The sequence below is a fragment of the Phocoena sinus genome, chromosome 7, assembly GCF_008692025.1.
Source record: "Phocoena sinus isolate mPhoSin1 chromosome 7, mPhoSin1.pri, whole genome shotgun sequence".
In the NCBI taxonomy this organism is placed as follows: domain Eukaryota; kingdom Metazoa; phylum Chordata; class Mammalia; order Artiodactyla; family Phocoenidae; genus Phocoena; species Phocoena sinus.
In genome coordinates, this window is record NC_045769.1 from 11,726,966 (window position 1) to 11,744,868 (window position 17,903).

The following is a 17,903-nucleotide window of genomic DNA, read 5'->3' on the forward strand; positions in this document are numbered from 1 at the left end:
GTAAGAGGAAAGAGACTTCCCTGCCCAGCTATTAGGAGGGACAAGTTCAGTATGGGGGTGGATACAGGTAAGTTTGTAGTTTTCATCGTGGGACGCTGAGGGCATTACCTACAGGTGGATTCTATTTTTGGGGGGAAGTCGAGGACAGGTGAGATGTTGATATCATTTATAATAGACTCAGTTTACTCTGTTGGGCACAGTCTCCAATTGGGCTCCGCTGCCAGGTGCAGGGTCCGAGAAGCCTAGTGGCTGGGCTCATCTAAGTCTGTGGAATTTTTCCATATAGGTGGACGAAGGACTGAGCAACAAGGGCACGGAAGGTATCTGTAAGAGAGTAACTGAAACAAAGGACTGGAAATCTAAGCACTGGATGGAGGCAAGTAAGACAAGAAGGGAAGGAATTAATGGACTGGAAAGGGGAACAAAGAACACCTGCAGCTGAGTACCCAGAACTTTAAGGTCACCTAAAAGTGGTCGAAACACTACATACTAAGTCCATGAAAGCTAAGAGCCCAGTGTATTTAACACAAGAAGCAAAGGAGTTTTAGATACAACCACTCTACTACCAGGGTACCAAGTGCCACCCTACTTGCTATCAAAGAGAACCAGAGGGACCTTTACATTGAAAAGGTAAGAAGGAGGTACTGAAATTCAAGGAATATCATTCCAAATCTGGATTTCCTGCCACTAAATCACTTCCAAGCGATGTGCTTGATTTTATTGATTTTGCTATAACTGATTCTATGTAAGTGTCCTACACACAAGTTTACCTGATTCTTTATCATCTAAACTTACCCTCTGGTGTGGTGGTTCTCAACAGATTTTGCCCCCTAAGGGAGAACTGGCAATGTCTGTAGATACTTTTGGCCGTCACAACTGGGAGGAAGGGTGCACGAGCATCTGGTGGGTAGATGCCGGACGCTATTCAACATCCCGCAATGCACAGGACAGCTCCACCCCAACAAGGAATTATTCAGCCCCAAATGTCAATAGTGCTCAGGTTGAAAAACCCTGCTCCAGAACAAACATGCCTGCAAATGTACACTATTTACATCAGAGAGAGGAGGGCTCAACTTGGGATCCAAGTAACAAACTGTCTTCAAATTTTCTGTACCACAAATATACCAACAGCCTAAATAAAACTACCTTAGTTTTTAGAAAAACATCAATATATGAGTGCACAAAACCTTGTAGACTTAGATATGTAAGAAAGCATATGGATGCCCTCGATGACTTCTTCCTACCTCCTTCCTTCCTTGCCTGGTTTTTCCCATTCTCCTGTTTATTTCTCTCCAGAAGGAGCTCTGTTCTTCACCAATTCCTGCACACTGGAATATTAAGTTCCAAAGATAAATTAACTTTGATAAAATTCCTTTATCAGAAGTAAATGTGAAAGTCTGAAGAATTTAGTGAGCTGGCCTTTTGCCCATATACAGAAATGATTAAAGACTAGACTGCGATTAAATTCTGAGCAGAGTGACATAATTAGCAAATTTATGAATGGGTCTTCTTTTCACAGTTCTACTGTCAGGACTAATTACTTGTATTAATTAGAACTGTCAACACATGAATATGCTTGTTGAAGCCGCTTCCTATGGTAAAATACGAGACTGGTAAATATGAAGACACTTGGAAAGATGCAAAGACCTTCATTTATTAGCAACTCTAAATGATGCAGAAGCACTGACTGCACAATGAGCCCTGGGGATTGACTGTAAATGGATTCCTAGTTAATGAATTTGTTCTTCCTTGCTTAGGCATTATTCTTGGTTTAGCGTTTGGACGAAATATTCAATGTATCACTACTTTACAAGGACTGTAGCAAGAATAAGGAAAAAATTCTGCAAGATACTGGAAAAGTAGAGTAGCAGGGATGGTTAAGTTGAGCAAGAGAGAGTTCCTGTCTCATCTTTGATTAGTCTGAGATCTAGTGTAAAACAAGTTTTGAGAACTGCTTAAGTGAAACGGGAAGGACAGCTGGGGGATTAAAAACTAGAGTTTGAGACCCAGTTTTAACTCTGTGTGACCTTGGGTAAGTGGACAAGTTACTAAGCCTCTCTGTGCCTTGGTTTGCTCATCTGAAAAATGGGGACAGCAAAAGAACTTGTAGAGGGCTGTGGTGAGCCTTAAATGTCAACATATATAAAGGGCTTAGAGCGGTGCCCAGCACAAGCTACGTGCTGGCTGTTACTGTTTTCATAATCATCACCTGGGATGGCAGCAGAAACAGAATTTCGAGCTCCAAGAACGAGATCCTTGGAGCAGGATGCAGTGCTTTGGAGTCAGATAGAGTCGAGGTATGAATCCAGGCCTGTTACATTTAATTTTTAAGCTTCAATTGTGCCCTGCCTCATGAGTCCTTGTAAAAAGTAAATTTAAAAAAATGCATGAAAGGCACTTGCTGTGCCTGGTACCTAAAAGAGGCTTGCTAAATATTAGTGCTCAAGCATTCGTTACCATTATTATCTTTTTGGAGGAATCTCTGAGACATGGAAATAAATGCCAAAAGAAAAATTTTAGTAAGTGACCTAAGGTGAGTGGAGAGAGCACATGTGAAAGAGGAGGAAGGGAAATGAAGAGGATCTATCGAGGGCCTTCTCTGGGAAGGGTGCCCTCATCCCCTGTCTCAACCGGCCGTCACCACAGCCCCAAGAGGAGGGTTTAACTCCCCAGCCACAGAATCCCCATAAATCCCCTAATTACCTTGTTCACTGGTGAAGGAAAGACAGCTGGGATTCCAACTGGGGCCTGAATGGCTGCGAAGCCCACACTGTGTCAAGGCGTGAAAGCCAGGCTGCAAAGGGCTTCATCACAGACTGTGGGGGAAACAGACTCTAAGCTCTTCCTACTTTTTTTCCTTCCCCCCACCTTTACATATATTTAAAAACACAGTCATCAAATTCTTGATAGGCAAAGCTTGTTCCGGCTGGCTAGGTAAACTTTACCTGATAACTACCATAAAATAACTACCGTAAGACAATTTTAAATTAAGGCCGGTTAATCAATTTTTTAATCCCGTTAAGTGCCAACTTGGCAACGGTCCACAAAAGAGAGAATTATTCTCGTTTTATGCTTTGTCTTCCAGAGACACACATTTCTGACAGTGTGAAGATGGCCCGACTCATGGAGGCTGCAGGGAGCATCTGGGGCATGAATGAGAAGCATCTCCCAGGGTCCCTCCCAATGCAAAAAGCTAATGCTTCTGCATGCAGCAAGATGTCGATGCTAAACTTGACTTCAATTAAAAACCCATTTCTGTACCAATGTTATAAAACTAGACTAATAAAATGTAAGTTGATGACTCCTAATTTTGTCTTAAAAATTATGTGATGCCTTAAAGATCAATCTGGCCAAAACTCCACAGCGTCAAATAATCAGTGCATAAAAAGAAAACCTAGTTGTAGGATGTTCTGGATCCACTCACAAGAAAGCTCGGTTAAATGCAAGACGCTGGTAAATCTGCTCGAGTTCCCGATGTCATGTTAGACAGCAAGCTGCTCCCAGCTGCTCCCTGGAACCCCTTAAAGCTTACTTTAAAGGGTAGAGCTTCCCCCCTCTACTCTAGTTGCTCACTAGACAGTTCTCGAAGCAAATGCAGGTACCAAAGGATCTTGCTGACAGGTAGTGGGGGATATGGAGCAGTAATGGTCAGAATGTGCATCATTACTCTGCGAATAACCCCGTTCGTTGTTTTGACTGCATGTTATGCTTAAAAGTGGACTTGGGGGATGTGGTGAAAACTCCGGACGGGGAGTGCGATGATGCAGGCTCCAGCACTAGCTAAGGGACGGTTAAGCCGTGCGGCTCTAGCCAACACCCTCTCTTTCTAGGGTGCAGTGTGCCAAGGTGGTTAGGACCAGGCCGTTTCTAAGGCTCTTACAGAGTTATAATCTAAGAATAACTATATTAACAAGAACTCTGTGTAATTCTTATAAGGCCAAACCGCCGCCACAGGGCTCTTAGGCTAAGGTTTTTTTGCACAGTTGCTGAAAGTGTCAACTGAGCTCTCCTCAAATGGCAGTTGTGCTGTCAGGTTATAATCGTCTGTAATTGGTGCTTTCGTGAATTGCAAACTTCCTAACCACTAGAAGGCCTGAAAAAGAATCCCATTCCTCTGTAATAAGAAACATGTTAAAAGGCAAAATAATTAAAAAAGAAAGCACACTATGAGCAATAATCATTAAAACTCACTGCTTGGGCTTCCCTGGTGGCGCAGTGGTTAAGAGTCCGCCTGCCGATGCAGGGGACACGGGTTCCTGCCCCGGTCCGGGAGGATCCCACGTGCCGCGGAGCGGCTGGGCCCGTAAGCCATGGCCGCTGAGCCTGCGCGTCCGGAGCCTGTGCTCCGCAACGGGAGAGGCCGCAACAGTGAGAGGCCAGCGTACCGCAAAAAACCAAAAAAACTCACTGCTTTATGTTTATGTTAACATTCCTCATCGGTGAAAACAAGCCTAGAGAACAGAAAAGACAAAAAACAAACAAACAAAAAAACATGCTATTTTACGATTTCTTAATAGCATGATTTCCAATAAGAATTCGTATGTGAAATAAGTCGGTCTTAATGGTTTCTTTTCTTGTCATCGAAACATATTAGGAAACCATCCACAGCTTTTCCTTCCTTCTTTCCATCCATCCGTCCCATTCCTAAATATTCCCAACCATCAGTCACCCTTCTCTTTGATTAGCAACAGTTTCACCCAGATAATAGCTATTTTTGTTGATGCCTTCCTAGTTCCCTCCCTCCACCTTTCCTCACTCTCTCTTCCACTTGACTAAGTTCCCTGAAGGCAGAGAATCTGGGTTTTGTTTATCTTCATCTGGGGGGAAGAGAGATGGCTACCTTGCTCATACGTGGCACAATATGGGTTTTCCAAATATTCTAAAAATTACATAGAAAGAATTTAGAAATCTAGGTAACTACTAAAATGGATGGTACTATCTGTACCTTCAATTAAAAAAAAAGTACCCATTGTCTTCTGCTAGAGCTTGCTAAGAGCGACGCAGAGAGAAATGGGAACCTCTCTCCGTGGCCCTCAAGGAACTCCCCACCTAAAGACCTAAAGCCCTGCGAGAATCACCAGGGGAACTTATGAAGCAGTCCCAGTACCTGGGCCCACGCTGCCGTCTTTGTTCACCTGCCCTCACCCCTGCCCCACCAGCTGTATATTCTGATTTATTGGGGGCCAAGGCACTGACAATTTTTTTTTTTTTTTTTTTTTTGCCAGTTTGTTTGTTTTATTGACACCTGGCTGCTCGGGCCTTGACTGCGTACTTCTGGAGCGGGTACAGCCGCTCATTCCGCTGCTGCCTCTTGGTCTTCAGGTTCTCTTCGTGTTTGTTGAGCCGGCGGCGCGTGGCACGCGTTTTCTTGGGCCACAGATGCAGAGGCTTGTACTTCTTGCCCTTATAGAATTTCCTGAGGTTCTCCTTCTGAGTCTGGTTAATGATGGTGAGTACACGGGTGATGGATTTGCAAACAACTCGGATCCTGGAGAGTTTGGAAGCCGCGCCGCCTGGTACTTTTGCCACGCGTAGCTGGGACAGCTCCACTTTCAGGTCCTCCAGCTGTTTCAGCAGCTCCTTCTTCTTGCCGCGAAGGTCTCGAGCCTTAATCTTGGCCATGACTGTAGAGTCAGCCTCCGCCGCCTTCTCGAAGGGAAAAAGCGGCACTGATAATTTTTTTTTTTTTTTGCGGTACGCGGGCCTCTCACTGTTGTGGCCTCTCCCGTTGCGGAGCACAGGCTCCGGACGCGCAGGCTCAGCGGCCATGGCTCACGGGCCCAGCCGCTCCGCGTAATGTGGGATTCTCCCGGACCGCGGCACGAACCCGCGTCCCCTGCATCAGCAGGTGGACTCTCAACCACGGCGCCACCAGGGAAGTCCCGGCACTGATCATTTTTAAAAGCTCCTCAGGTGACTGTAACAGGAAGCCAGGATTGAGAACTACCAAAATCTCTGAAACCCCTCCTCTAGTTACTTAACAAATGCTAGTTAACTATATGCTTGGCCTTTCATTGTCTTACAAGCCTTGAATGCACCCACCATTCATTTACTGAAACACATTGCACATCAATGGTTATTCTTTTTTCAGAAATCAAGTGAGGTCACTGCTCGAATAAATTTAATTCTCCTTGATGTCAGTGAGCTGTAGCTTTCATAAATGTCCATTCTCCTTCATTTAATATGGTCTTTTCTAACTTTCCATTGAATTGGGAGTATTCTATCTATAGTTAGCTGAGTGTTACCTGTGGGCTAGAAAACAGCTGGGGATTTCATGTTCCCTAGACTTTCACAGGTCTCCACTGAAGGCCCCGAAAACACTCAACCATGAAATCTGCAGTAGAAACTCCCATAGGAAATTTAAAGTTGACCAAGAAGACATTAATAACCTCTATTTGAAAAACTTAATTTGAAACTTTTTGATGAATATTTTACAGAAAACTCTAACTCACTAAAACTTCTAATTTCATTCCAACAGGAATGAGTATGAATACAGAAAAAAGTTCACTAAGCTAGTAAAGTACTAGTAGCAATTAGATTATTAATTATATCAATTATTAATTAAATTACTATGATGATGACCATACCAATACAATATGAAAGGCAAAATGACGTCATGGGTAATAAGTATACAGACTCTGGAACCAAGACTCCTTGTGCTCAAATCTCAGCCCTGTCACTTATTAGCTATGGGACCTCAGTTTGCCTTCCTTCGGTTTAGTCTCTTCTCTGAAATGGGTAAACAGTAACACTGCATTGGTGGTTGTTGGATTGAGTGAACACACACGCACACACACACTCAAGTGCATACACATGCACACACACTAAACATGCATACATGTCACTTATAATGGTGCCTGGTGTGCTGGAACTCACTCAAATTCCATCTCTCTCCCTGCAACCCAGTCCCCGCACATAGCAGAGTGAGCTTAAAATCCAGATTTCATCTTATTGCCCTCCCTACTTAAAAGTCTCAATGGTTTCCCCTGTTTCCAGGGTCAAGTACAAAACCCTTAAACACAACATTCCGGGCCTTTCACAACCTGATTCCCACCCATCTTGCCACTCTGGTCCGACAATGAAAAATATATTGCAGCCACAACTATCGCAGTACCTACAATGGGCCACCCTCTCATCTCAGGGCCTTTGCCCATTTTCTCTGCTTCCCTTGCCCCTTTGTTCACACCCTTCACTAACTTCTCATCACATTCAGGGAAAGACCAAAATCCTTAGATGGCGCATGGTCTGGAGCCCACTAATTCAAATTTAGAATCAGTACCTCGATTGCCCCAAACTTAGATATGATACATTCATTCATATGAGAAAGGATGCTCACTCCCTAAATATTTGCCTGCCAATCTTTAAGATAATTAAGGTGATAGCAGATGTTATGACGTCATTACAGTCACTCAAGAGGAAAACCTGTGAATTCTGAGTTTAGAATAAATAGTATCCGGTCTGTATACCTCTCTCTTCTGTTTGCTGTAGGTGCGATATTTAATTTATTTCCATGTTAAATAGTTGTTTGTCTATTCATGTAACTAAAACAGCAGAGAAAGACACCCTTTTTGGAAAACACAAGTCTGGGTGTTTTTAAGGACAGGGCTCATTTGATCTCATTATTCTGCCAGTTAGTTGACAGGAAAGAACATCCTAATTGCTCATTAACTCTGAAGATGTCCCCTTGTCTGGTGTCAAGGTCTAAGAGAGACAGGGTACACAGCAGCTGTACAACTGCTGCTGCTTTAGGGGGACAAAGCATTAGGTTTGCACAGTTAGAAAACAGCAGACGTTCTGATATGGGTTTCAAACAATCCCATCTATTATATGGTAGAATTTGGTGGTGAGTTATTTCCCCCTCAGGCTAATAAGATGAACCACATCGCTGATTAAATATTATCTTCTGGGGCCACAAGGTTGTTTTCACGGCTACCGCTTATGGAAATCATTCTTGGTTGGACTGGAAACTGCCCAAATGCCAACTGGTTTGAAAGGCTCTCCGAGAAAGGCATTCCTTGGTGCTCTTTCCCTCTACCCACCCTTGTGCCTATGTGCAAGACCATCTGGTCCTGTGATAATAAGCAAAATCATAAGAGACACAAGCCATCAACACAGGCCTGCACAGTGACTGTTCAGATCCCTTCCTCAAAGCATACAAAGAAACCCAGAAGTCCAGGAAACAGCTATGCCCACTTGGCAAGAAGCACTGTCTCTATGCTTCCCTGATGTATAAAACATTAAGACGATAATAATTAGCAAATAATTAGGGCTGCCAAGGGGTAAGGAAACACTGTCACAACCTGACAAGTGTCATAGTGTCAAAAGCTCTGCTCAAAACGGGCCTCGCTGGCCCTGAGTTATCTAAGCCAGGGGCTCATTTCCCTCCTCACCCCCATGCGTCTCGCCAAAAAGCATCCTCTACACAATGGTAAACTACTTGGGGCTTAAAGTTTATCTTTGTCACAGCACAGTGTGCCAAAAGAAGGGCCCTTCTAACCCCCAGAGACGCAGCTTATTTAAAGTTATAATGAAGACAGCAGGTGTTCCATACAGATGTCTCTTCTTTTAGAAGACACCTATGCGAAACACTTTATTCTCCCTTAACCTCGGTGGGCTCAGCTGCATTTTATTTCAGCGTCACCCGAGCCAAAAGCAAACTGTTTCCCTTTAGTCTCACTGAGCTGAAAATTAAAAACGACTGGGTTTTGGGTTGTTTTGGTTGATTTGCAGGGAATCCTGAACACAATGATTCCAGAGTCAACTCCTATTGCTTTCTGGTGACAATGAAAGCAATGCCAGACTCCCCAGAAAGGATGCCAGACTCCCCCTTTCCTTGGCGACCCAAACCTCTGAGTGTCAATCACCTCACACCTTCCAGTGAGACGAAGCAGAACAGGTCTGAAAGGACTGCACTCGATAAAATGTATGCTGCTTTAACTTTTGTAAACTGTAAAGTCAAATGGAAATGCCTAGTGCCATGGCACTAAAGCAGCCTCAAACTGAGACAGGATCCAGTGTGTTCTGGAACCCTTAAGAAAGAAATCATTGTAGCAGCCAGGGGAGAGCTAGCTACCAGTAATAGGAACCACTGGTCTTCTTGCCCAAAGTGTATGGATACCTTTAGCCTGGAAGGTTGGAGTAGAGATGAGAAGGGAAAGAAGGCAATGAGCAAACAGGAAAAGTGGAGACAGGACGTCGAGGTCCTAGTCTGGATGCTCGGCTCTGCGCAATCTCCCTCAACACACTGACAGACCATAAGTAGCCCACAGAAGCTGGAGGTGAAGGGATGAGGTGCAGTTTTCTCTGCATTTCTCTACAAAAAATGACCTGATGCCTTTAATGGGATGGCACTGTGGAGAATATCAAAGAAGAGGAAGGTCAGGGCTTCCCTGGTGGCACAGTGGTTGAGAGTCCGCCTGCCGATGCAGGGGACACGGGTTCGTGCCCCGGTCCGGGAAGATCCCACGTGCCGCGGAGCGGCTGGGCCCGTGAGCCATGGCCGCTGAGCCTTCGCGTCCGGAGCCTGTGCTCCGCAAAGGGAGAGGCCACAACAGTGAGAGGCCCACATACAGCATAAAAAATAAAAAATAAAAAAAAAAAAGAAGAGGAAGGTCAATATTAAATATTTTTAGCAATGCATAGGTTTTCATATTTTTTCTTAATAAAGGTTCTCCGTGATTTTGCAGACATTTTAGAAAATGGAGTCAAGCCAAAACAAGAAAGTTAAGTCACCATAATCTTATTTCTGAGAAATAAGGATGAGTGGCATTTTGCTAAATATTATTCCAATCTTTTTTATAGTACATTTACTAGGTCTTACAAAAATAAATGAGTTTCTACTAAGACTACTGCTATATCCTGCTCATTTGACTCACTGTGAACCTGCTTCTATTTTTAGCGGCTAAGTATTATTCTAGATCATGATTTATTTCACCTACTTCCTATTGGGGCATGATTAGGCCATTTGCGAGTTTTCCAAAGCAGATGATTACAATGTAATTTTAATCAGCTTAATATTTATAGTAATCTTAATAACGCTGTGCAATTTTGGTCCTGTCTTGCAACAAAAGTAGATTTAAAAAACACAGATGTGACACAGGAAGATTGCTGGTCCCTAATTGAGATGCTTGAAGATATATAAATATATATTATGCATGACTCTCACATCTGGCTCTCCATAACGAAGTTCAACAGAATTATAAATAGTTTTGAATTCTTGGAGAACTGCCATGTGATGAAACTAGACCACTTTGAAAGCTATTTGTGATTCTATAATAAATGGAAACCAACACATGACTTGATTTTTCTCACTAGCAAAACAACACAACAAAACGGATGAACACGTGCACCTCTGAGTGAGATTCAAGAGGCTAAGTAAACGACAGTGAAAATTCTCACGTGAATGATTCACGTGTAACATTGATAGGTGGCTCAACATAAAATTCTGCCTTGAAGCACACTTAGTGCAAGCCCATTTATTCTTTTTTGTTATGAATCTTTTCTTTTCTAAAAAGAAAGCCACGGAAGAAAAACTGAGTCCTATTTAAATGAACATCGCAAATATCCTTAATTCAAATGTCACTAATTGTCCAGAGTAAAAACAGTATTTTCACACTCATACGCTATGATTTTTGGTAGAAACAAATCACTGCCCAGCAGATTATTTATGATTGTCTATAGGAAGCATTTTTTTGGTGTGTGTTCTATTAGGTACCTGAGATGCCAGTTTCTTGTGTAAGAAGGGCATTCTTTCCGTAAACAAACTATTTACTTCACAATTTTTAATTAATGTCAGGAATTTTTGCTTAAAGAAAAAGACAACCCAACCAAACAAAAGAACTTAGCCAATCATGTGAGGACAACAGTAAGAGAAATGTCATTGTCATTCTACAAGTAATACTGTCTTTTTAAACGTAGCTAAGACTGTTCTATAGTGACCACACCTACCAAAGCGTTTTCAGTGTTCTGATTTCAGGATGATCGTAATGGCCAATCCACCTCCCAAAACACAAACATAACTCCAGCTCGGCCACGCGGGCTGACTATGTGGAAGGCTACAGACAGGATCATGCTGGTCTCTTCCATAACTGACAATTCACGACAGCCTAGAAGCGCTTTTTCTGAAGAGGCCCCGACTAGGAACAGAGAAGTCTGGCCTTCTTGCCTGGTGTTTACCACTCAGAATGTGACCCCGGGCCAGCCATTTCATTTCTCTGTGCTTCTATTTCCCAATCTAAAACAATGGCTATAATTACAAATGCTTATTTTGTAGGGTTCTGTGTGGGGATGTGAACCTTCCTAGCACAGTAACCACGAGGGAAGAGGTACTGCTTGTTGACCTGGAAAGAATTCACCAAAACATTTACGTGGTTTCTTCTGGGTGCCTGTGTTATGGGTAGCTGCAAGGATACACCTCAAATGTGATGTGGCTTTTCTCCGGGTGGTGGGGTTATGGATCACTTTTTGTCTTCTTTTTGGTGATTTGTATTGATTATTTTCCACCGTGAATATGTTCTGCTTTTATAACCAGCAGGACAAATGCTTGTCCAAATTCTAAAAGACCATAATAACCGAGTTCAGGGACCCATCATCACCTGTCTCAGGCCCTCAGCACCGTCCACCCCGGGACATCTGGAATTCAGGGAGGACTTCCAGAAAAGGAGCTGAGTGCTGCCTATTCCCATGGCAAAACAAAAGCAGAATCGCACGGCAATCACAGCACGCATCTAACAGGTGTTAGCACACACACATCAGAGCAGTCTCACACGCGTCATCACCTGCCTCCCTTCCTTCTGAAGGCCAGAGGACTCTGTCCCTGCGGTAGGAGAAAGCTGAGAGTCCATTTGCAGCCAGACTGGAAGGCGGATGTGGAAGCTAATTCAGGGTTCAGCTCTGCTCTAGGGTGGACACACAGGAGCCCAAGGAAATGTGGATCCAATCTAGCACCTTCCAGGAAGGTCCTGACCCCCAGGCTCTTCATGCCCGGGGAACCCAACCTACATCACAACAGCATCCCCAGGGCAGGACACCGTCCACAATAATTGGGCCATAGATATAAATGATGGGATATTAAGTCTCTTGACTTCTCCGAGTCTGCTTCCTCATTGAGTAAGATCAGGTGTCAGATATGCTGACCTCTAAGGTCACTCTCAGTGCCAGTTATGTTTGATAATGGTCCAGCCTTGTCTCATTCTACATTATCTACTTTAAAAAGTAATTTAAGTAAATTAAGCGAAGGATCAAAACAATAGGTCCCTCCCCAAGACTGCAGTTATGTGCTTAAAATTATATGCTAAAGTTAGGTGGTATATGTTATCTGTACTTACCACGCTTAGAAAGGAATTAGAAAGGTTCAAATAAAAAAGAATAAAATTTTATTCAACTACTGAGTCTATGAAATAAAGTCTCAAAGTCTGGGCCTTCAGCTCAAAAAAAAAATAGATACTGTTTTGTTTGGTTTCATATTTTAGTACAGACACAGAGAATTAGAACCTTCTTCACACCCTCAATTGTTTGATTAATAAGAATGTAAAATCCACTATAATTTTAACGCACTATTTGACATCTCTCTTCCTATTAAGTTTGATCTTATGAAACACTGAATATACACCTCAATAACTTCAAGATTAAAAATTGTATAGATGACCTGAGTACCCAAATCATCATATTAGTAAACTTGATATTCTCTAAAATTCTTACATAACTTAGGGAATCATAGTTGCTGAAGCAGAGAATTTCATAGATGGGTAAATAAAGTGATCAGCTCATTTCAAAAGTTACTGTATCTCTTTCCTAAATCTAATATATTGGGTAGCTGAAGCGAAGTCAGTCAGTCACTAAAATCTCCTGTCGTTCAGCAGAAAGAACAATGTTTTTGGTTTGACAGCAAAGAACAAGATTGACTCATTTCCGTACCTGCAGTGCTTAACAATACCGTATACAAACAAGGGGCTCCAACTGGGATTTCCTGAGGAACAGAATGAATAATGATCCAGAGCAACATGATGAGCGTGCAAGGTAGTATTTCCAAAACCATCAAGACTTGGTAGCCCACGAAACAGGGTCCACGTGTGGGGGAAGATGAAGGGGACGTGGGTAGGTGGAATTAATTCATTAGAGGTTTGTGTATACTTTCATTGCTAAATCTACTCATTAGCATCTGAATGATCCCTTTCAAGAAATGGTGATTGTGGGGTTAGGTAGCCGGAGGAAAAATTATAAATTCACATAGAACTATTAATGTTAATTTCTCAAATATGTTTCAATTTCATGTATCATTATCTTTATTATTTTAGCAGCGGCTGAGCTACAGTTAATCTTTTTAGGTATAAAACCTCCACAGAAGCCTGCTCCTTCCCCATAGGGACCTAAACAGAACTCTGGTCCACTTATTTTATTATTTCTTTTCCTGACTGGGATATATTCACATGTTCTTTTGCAGGTTTGAAACATCATGTATTTACATTTCTTTACATGCACAATTTCACATCTAGATACAGTCTCAAATATCAAACTTTACTCACTGAAATGAATATCTCCAATGTAGAGAGAAGGGAGTAAGAACCTATAATCCAAAGGAAGTGTTCTGCAATGAAACTGCTTTTAGGGAATCTGGCAGATGGCGCTTTTTCATTACAGAGAACGTTTTCCTGGGGGAAAACACACCAAATTACTTAAAAAAAAAGAAGTGGTCACATGGAATGAGCTGTACCTCTCTGTCCTGGCCTGCAACACGCCTGCAAAGCCAAGCAGGCCGGCCGTGATCATTTGCATATGTTAAAAATCGCCAACTGCATTATGCCTGCACTGGGCCAGTGAAGGCTCAAATAATCATGCAACTGACGCAGATACCACCATCAAATGCATGTATTTATCAATTTAGATCTGCCTTAGACAGTTGTGTGAATTTATCTTCCAGAAATGATCTTTCATCCGTCAGCCCTGAGACCTAGATGACAAACACTCGCCAATATTCCTGACATTTCTCAATATCCGCATGTCTTTCTAGCTACGCCCGTCCTGCTCAGTCCATTACCTCAGAATGGAAGAGGAAGAAGCTTTGAAGAGGACCCAGTTCAACTCTCTTATTATAAAAAATAATAATAAAACAAAGGTCTGATCAGATTCAGTGACTCACACCTCAAGTAAAGTTAGTGCACTGATATTCCAGGACTGAAGCTCAGACCACTGAATTCCCATCCTTTTCTCTTTGTACCACACGATGAAAGATTAAAAGAACATGTATCCATTTTTTTCAAAATTTTTCATACAACAATAAAGAAACAAGACAGATGTCATTTTTATTTACCTTGGTGTAGCCTCAATAAAAAGCAAAATATACAACACAGTTAAAATAAATTCTCTTTCTGCTTTTTATTTCAAACGTATCTGAATTGGCCCCTATGAACATATATGCCTATAAACAGGATTCAAAGATGTTGTCAAGTGATCTTTTAATAATAAAAGCCCTAGATATTAATTCGGAACCCAGATACTCTTTTCCAATATGGCTCTCCTGGTAATTTTACATGTAAAGACTTAGAGACAAAGCAGCAACCAGTTTCATTCTGAAGCCAAGACCTTTGTCGTATGTCCCACCACAGCTTCACATATGGCTAGCCAGCAACCCCAACTGTACAATGTGGGGAGTGGGTGACAACTTTGCTTGATTTTCACAAGAGAGCCAAAGTGTGATTGTGGCCATTTGCCTTTCAGAAGAGTCTAAGAAAAGAAGCACACATTACTCCACATGTCACGAGGATTTCCAGTTTTAACCAGTACACATGCTCCAGACTGGCAGATAGAAGTTGAAAAGGACACAGCTTTGTACCCAGCCACCTGCTGAACTTGGTGGCAGGCTATTTAAAAAAAATAATAATAAAGGGCACAAATTATACATGGAAGGACGTGGGGGAGAGGGGAGAGGAAAATGCAATGAGCTAATGTTCCTAGCTGGCATCTGCCTTTTGACTCAAAGAAAGGAGATGGCTCTCGTCCAAAATTTTTCTATTATTGTGGTATCAGCTGCCTCTTGGATTCGTTTATAAGAACTGAGACTGCCAACAGAACAAGACAAGATTTCTGTTAATGGTAGTAAATGTGCAAGCTTCTTGAAATAATAGGAATTTCGATATTTCTTCTACAAAGGCTACTTTGGTATTATTATTCCTGGCATGAGCTTTAGGACTTATAGTTATGGCCAGGTACTATTAAGAAATATGACCACAGCAAATTCTGAGGTTAAAAAAGTTGTTACCTTGATTCTCTAATTTACTCTTCCAATATATTGAACTAAAGAAACTAATTGGTGCTGGATGTCTCTTGCTGGACTGGCATTCTACCAAATGAACTTCTATTAGTTGGCTCTTTCAAATCTCAGTATTATTGATGACTATTACACTAACTTCTTACTCTGAAAACTGGGAATCAAAGAGAAAGAATTAAGCATTTACCTAGCCTTTTAGAAAAGGACTATAGATTCTACCTACTTCATGAGGGAATGATCACATTTTTTTTAAAAAACCAATAAATAAATTACTAGACAGATTATGTCTAGTAAATGACAGATTCAAACTGAGGATGTAGAAAACAGGAAAAAGCATCACTACTATCCTTATAATAAACATGAATGCTGGACAATCTGCAAATCAATACCTTTTCCTGAACCCAACAGAAAGCTGAGGCAGTAGGGCAGCCAACTAGACAGAAGTCTAAAACAGCATAGGAACACTTGCTTACCTAGGACAGGCTCTGCTGGACACTAATAAAAAGAATCCAGCCAAAACTGTTAAACTGCTAAAGGCTGAGTGTGAGCTAGCAAGATTCTATTCATAGAATATATAACACGGAACATATTGGGAGATGCAGTACAAAGGAATTCACACCCACTTTCAGGCTCTTCTCAGGACCTCATGTGGCCCTTGCAAAAGGCATATGTGAGCCCAGAGAAAGTGTCCTTTGTCCTCTGTCATTCCTGGCACAGTCCTGAGGGAAAGAACAGCAGCCACTGCAGGAAAGGTCTGCATGAAAGGCTGCCTAGATCCTTCTTCCCTATCGTCCCTAAGGAACAAAAGACTTAAATGCCTGGGAGAAAGGCGAAAGCCAAGTTTCCCTTAAGGAAATGGTGAAAACCTCCTGCAGCTTAGAGAAGGGAAGAGGAGGAAAAAAAAAAAAAAAACGTCTAAACTGGGGGAGAGGGGCAGGGATACTGAGAAGGCCACACCTCCAAACCGAGGGACACAGTGACTGCGTGGACTAAGGCTTAATCAGGGCACCCCCAGGCACTGGTCTCCACCACCAAACTAAAAAACACAGGTTAACAAGTAATAGCAGTGTGCCACCGGGGGAGGGGCGACGGAGGGGATGGAGTACCTATCCCAGCTGCAGCACAAAGACTTACAACTGAAGTTCAAGCGGACATTGAGAGGCACTCTGGCAAATCAGCCCCCACCCTAAAAACAAGGTAACATTAGAGGAATTCGCAGTCTTTGCTGCACTGAGGGGACCATACAGTACCTACTCAGTATTACTCACAGTAATTCTATATAATTCACAATACTCACAGTACTCAGTAGAACAAGTAGACAGATAACCCACAGGGACCAGAAGATCTGGGCAACACCATCAACTCAATTAATCTAACTAACGTTTGTAAAACACTCCACCCAACTAGAGCAGAACACACATTCTTTTCAGGTGCACGTGGCATTTTCACCAGGATGGTCCATAAAATATCAAAACCAGGTGAGGCTTATCCTGAGAATACAAACCTGCTTCAAGTTTGAAAATCAAAATAATTTAGTATGTCAATAGACTAAAGAAGAAAAAGTATATAATAATCTCTACAAATATAGAATAAAAAATACTATTTTTAATAGCATACCTCTCCCTGCAGAAAGAAAGAAAAAAAGAAAGAAAGAAAGAAAGAAAGAAAGAAAGAAAGAAAGAAAGACTTAGGTATAAGTTTAAGAAAATATATAAATATATGGAGGAATTGTATGTTCAAAAAATTTTAGTGGTGTGAAAAAATGATTACAACATAATACTGAATGAAAAAAAAGTAAGGTTCAAAATAGTACATATCATATGGCCAACTTTTATAAAATAAACTCAAACCAAATATTTTTCCACCAGAAAAAAAGGCTAAAAAGTAATAAAGGCCATTTAAAAAAATGTCTCCTTGGTTTCTCACTCTTAATAAGACAGTCATGAAGTGTTTTAAGGAAAATAAAATTGAAATTAATATAAACAATTTGCAAAGCTATTTCCTTTGCTGTCACCTGTTACTGTATAATGCACTTCAAGGAGTCTCTTCAGATCAGTTTCATTGGAACTAGTTCCATATGCTCTTAAAAACATCCACTGAAAATGAAATTCTGTGGTCAAATAAGTTTGGAAAACATTAATTTAATAAATTGGTTTCTTAATTGTAGAACTAATTAGAATCGTCAGTATAATAGTACCATTCTGGATCTTCAAGGGGGTATAGTTTGCAGTTTCCCAAACTTATTTGAATGTAGAACTTATGAAGGGGGGAAGTGAGTGAGTGAAAGAATGAGAGAGACAGGAAAGGAGAGAGCAGAGAGAGTTGTTTCGGCTAAAAATTGAAAGTTGCAGACATATTATTTTGCTTCTAAATACTTCAGTGTGTATCTCCCAAGAATCAGGGACCTTCTGCTACTTATCCATAATACCAAAGAAAGTTAATTTCCCAAATAACATCTAATATCTAGTACAAATACAAAATTCTCCTATTTCCTCAAAATTTTTCTTTTATAAGAACCAGTTTTTCAAGGTTCTCATGTTATATTTGCTTGTTATTTCTTTTTAATATAAAATCACATCCTGCTTTTTTTATGATACTCTTCCCCCCCGCCCCCGCAGGAGACCAGTCTCACTGAATT

The 17,903-nt window shown here is 41.6% G+C and overlaps 2 protein-coding genes and 1 long non-coding RNA gene across 9 annotated transcripts in view; 1 reads left to right on the plus strand and 2 right to left on the minus strand.

The window, feature by feature from the left end:
• The window catches only part of RHBDD1 (rhomboid domain containing 1), a 127,677-nt gene that overhangs the window by 34,019 nt on the left and 75,755 nt on the right, over positions 1-17,903 (minus strand). The gene's annotated exons all lie outside the window — the stretch shown is intronic.
• On the plus strand, positions 581-3,308 carry LOC116756403. The gene is made up of 2 exons (XR_004350632.1): positions 581-630; positions 3,086-3,308. It is a non-coding gene; the product is annotated as an uncharacterized LOC116756403 (long non-coding RNA).
• Positions 5,221-5,658, minus strand: LOC116756402 (60S ribosomal protein L35-like). The gene has a single exon (XM_032636664.1). The coding sequence runs from the start codon at positions 5,620-5,622 to the stop codon at positions 5,236-5,238; it is 387 nt and encodes a 128-aa protein (XP_032492555.1). The 5' UTR covers positions 5,623-5,658; the 3' UTR covers positions 5,221-5,235.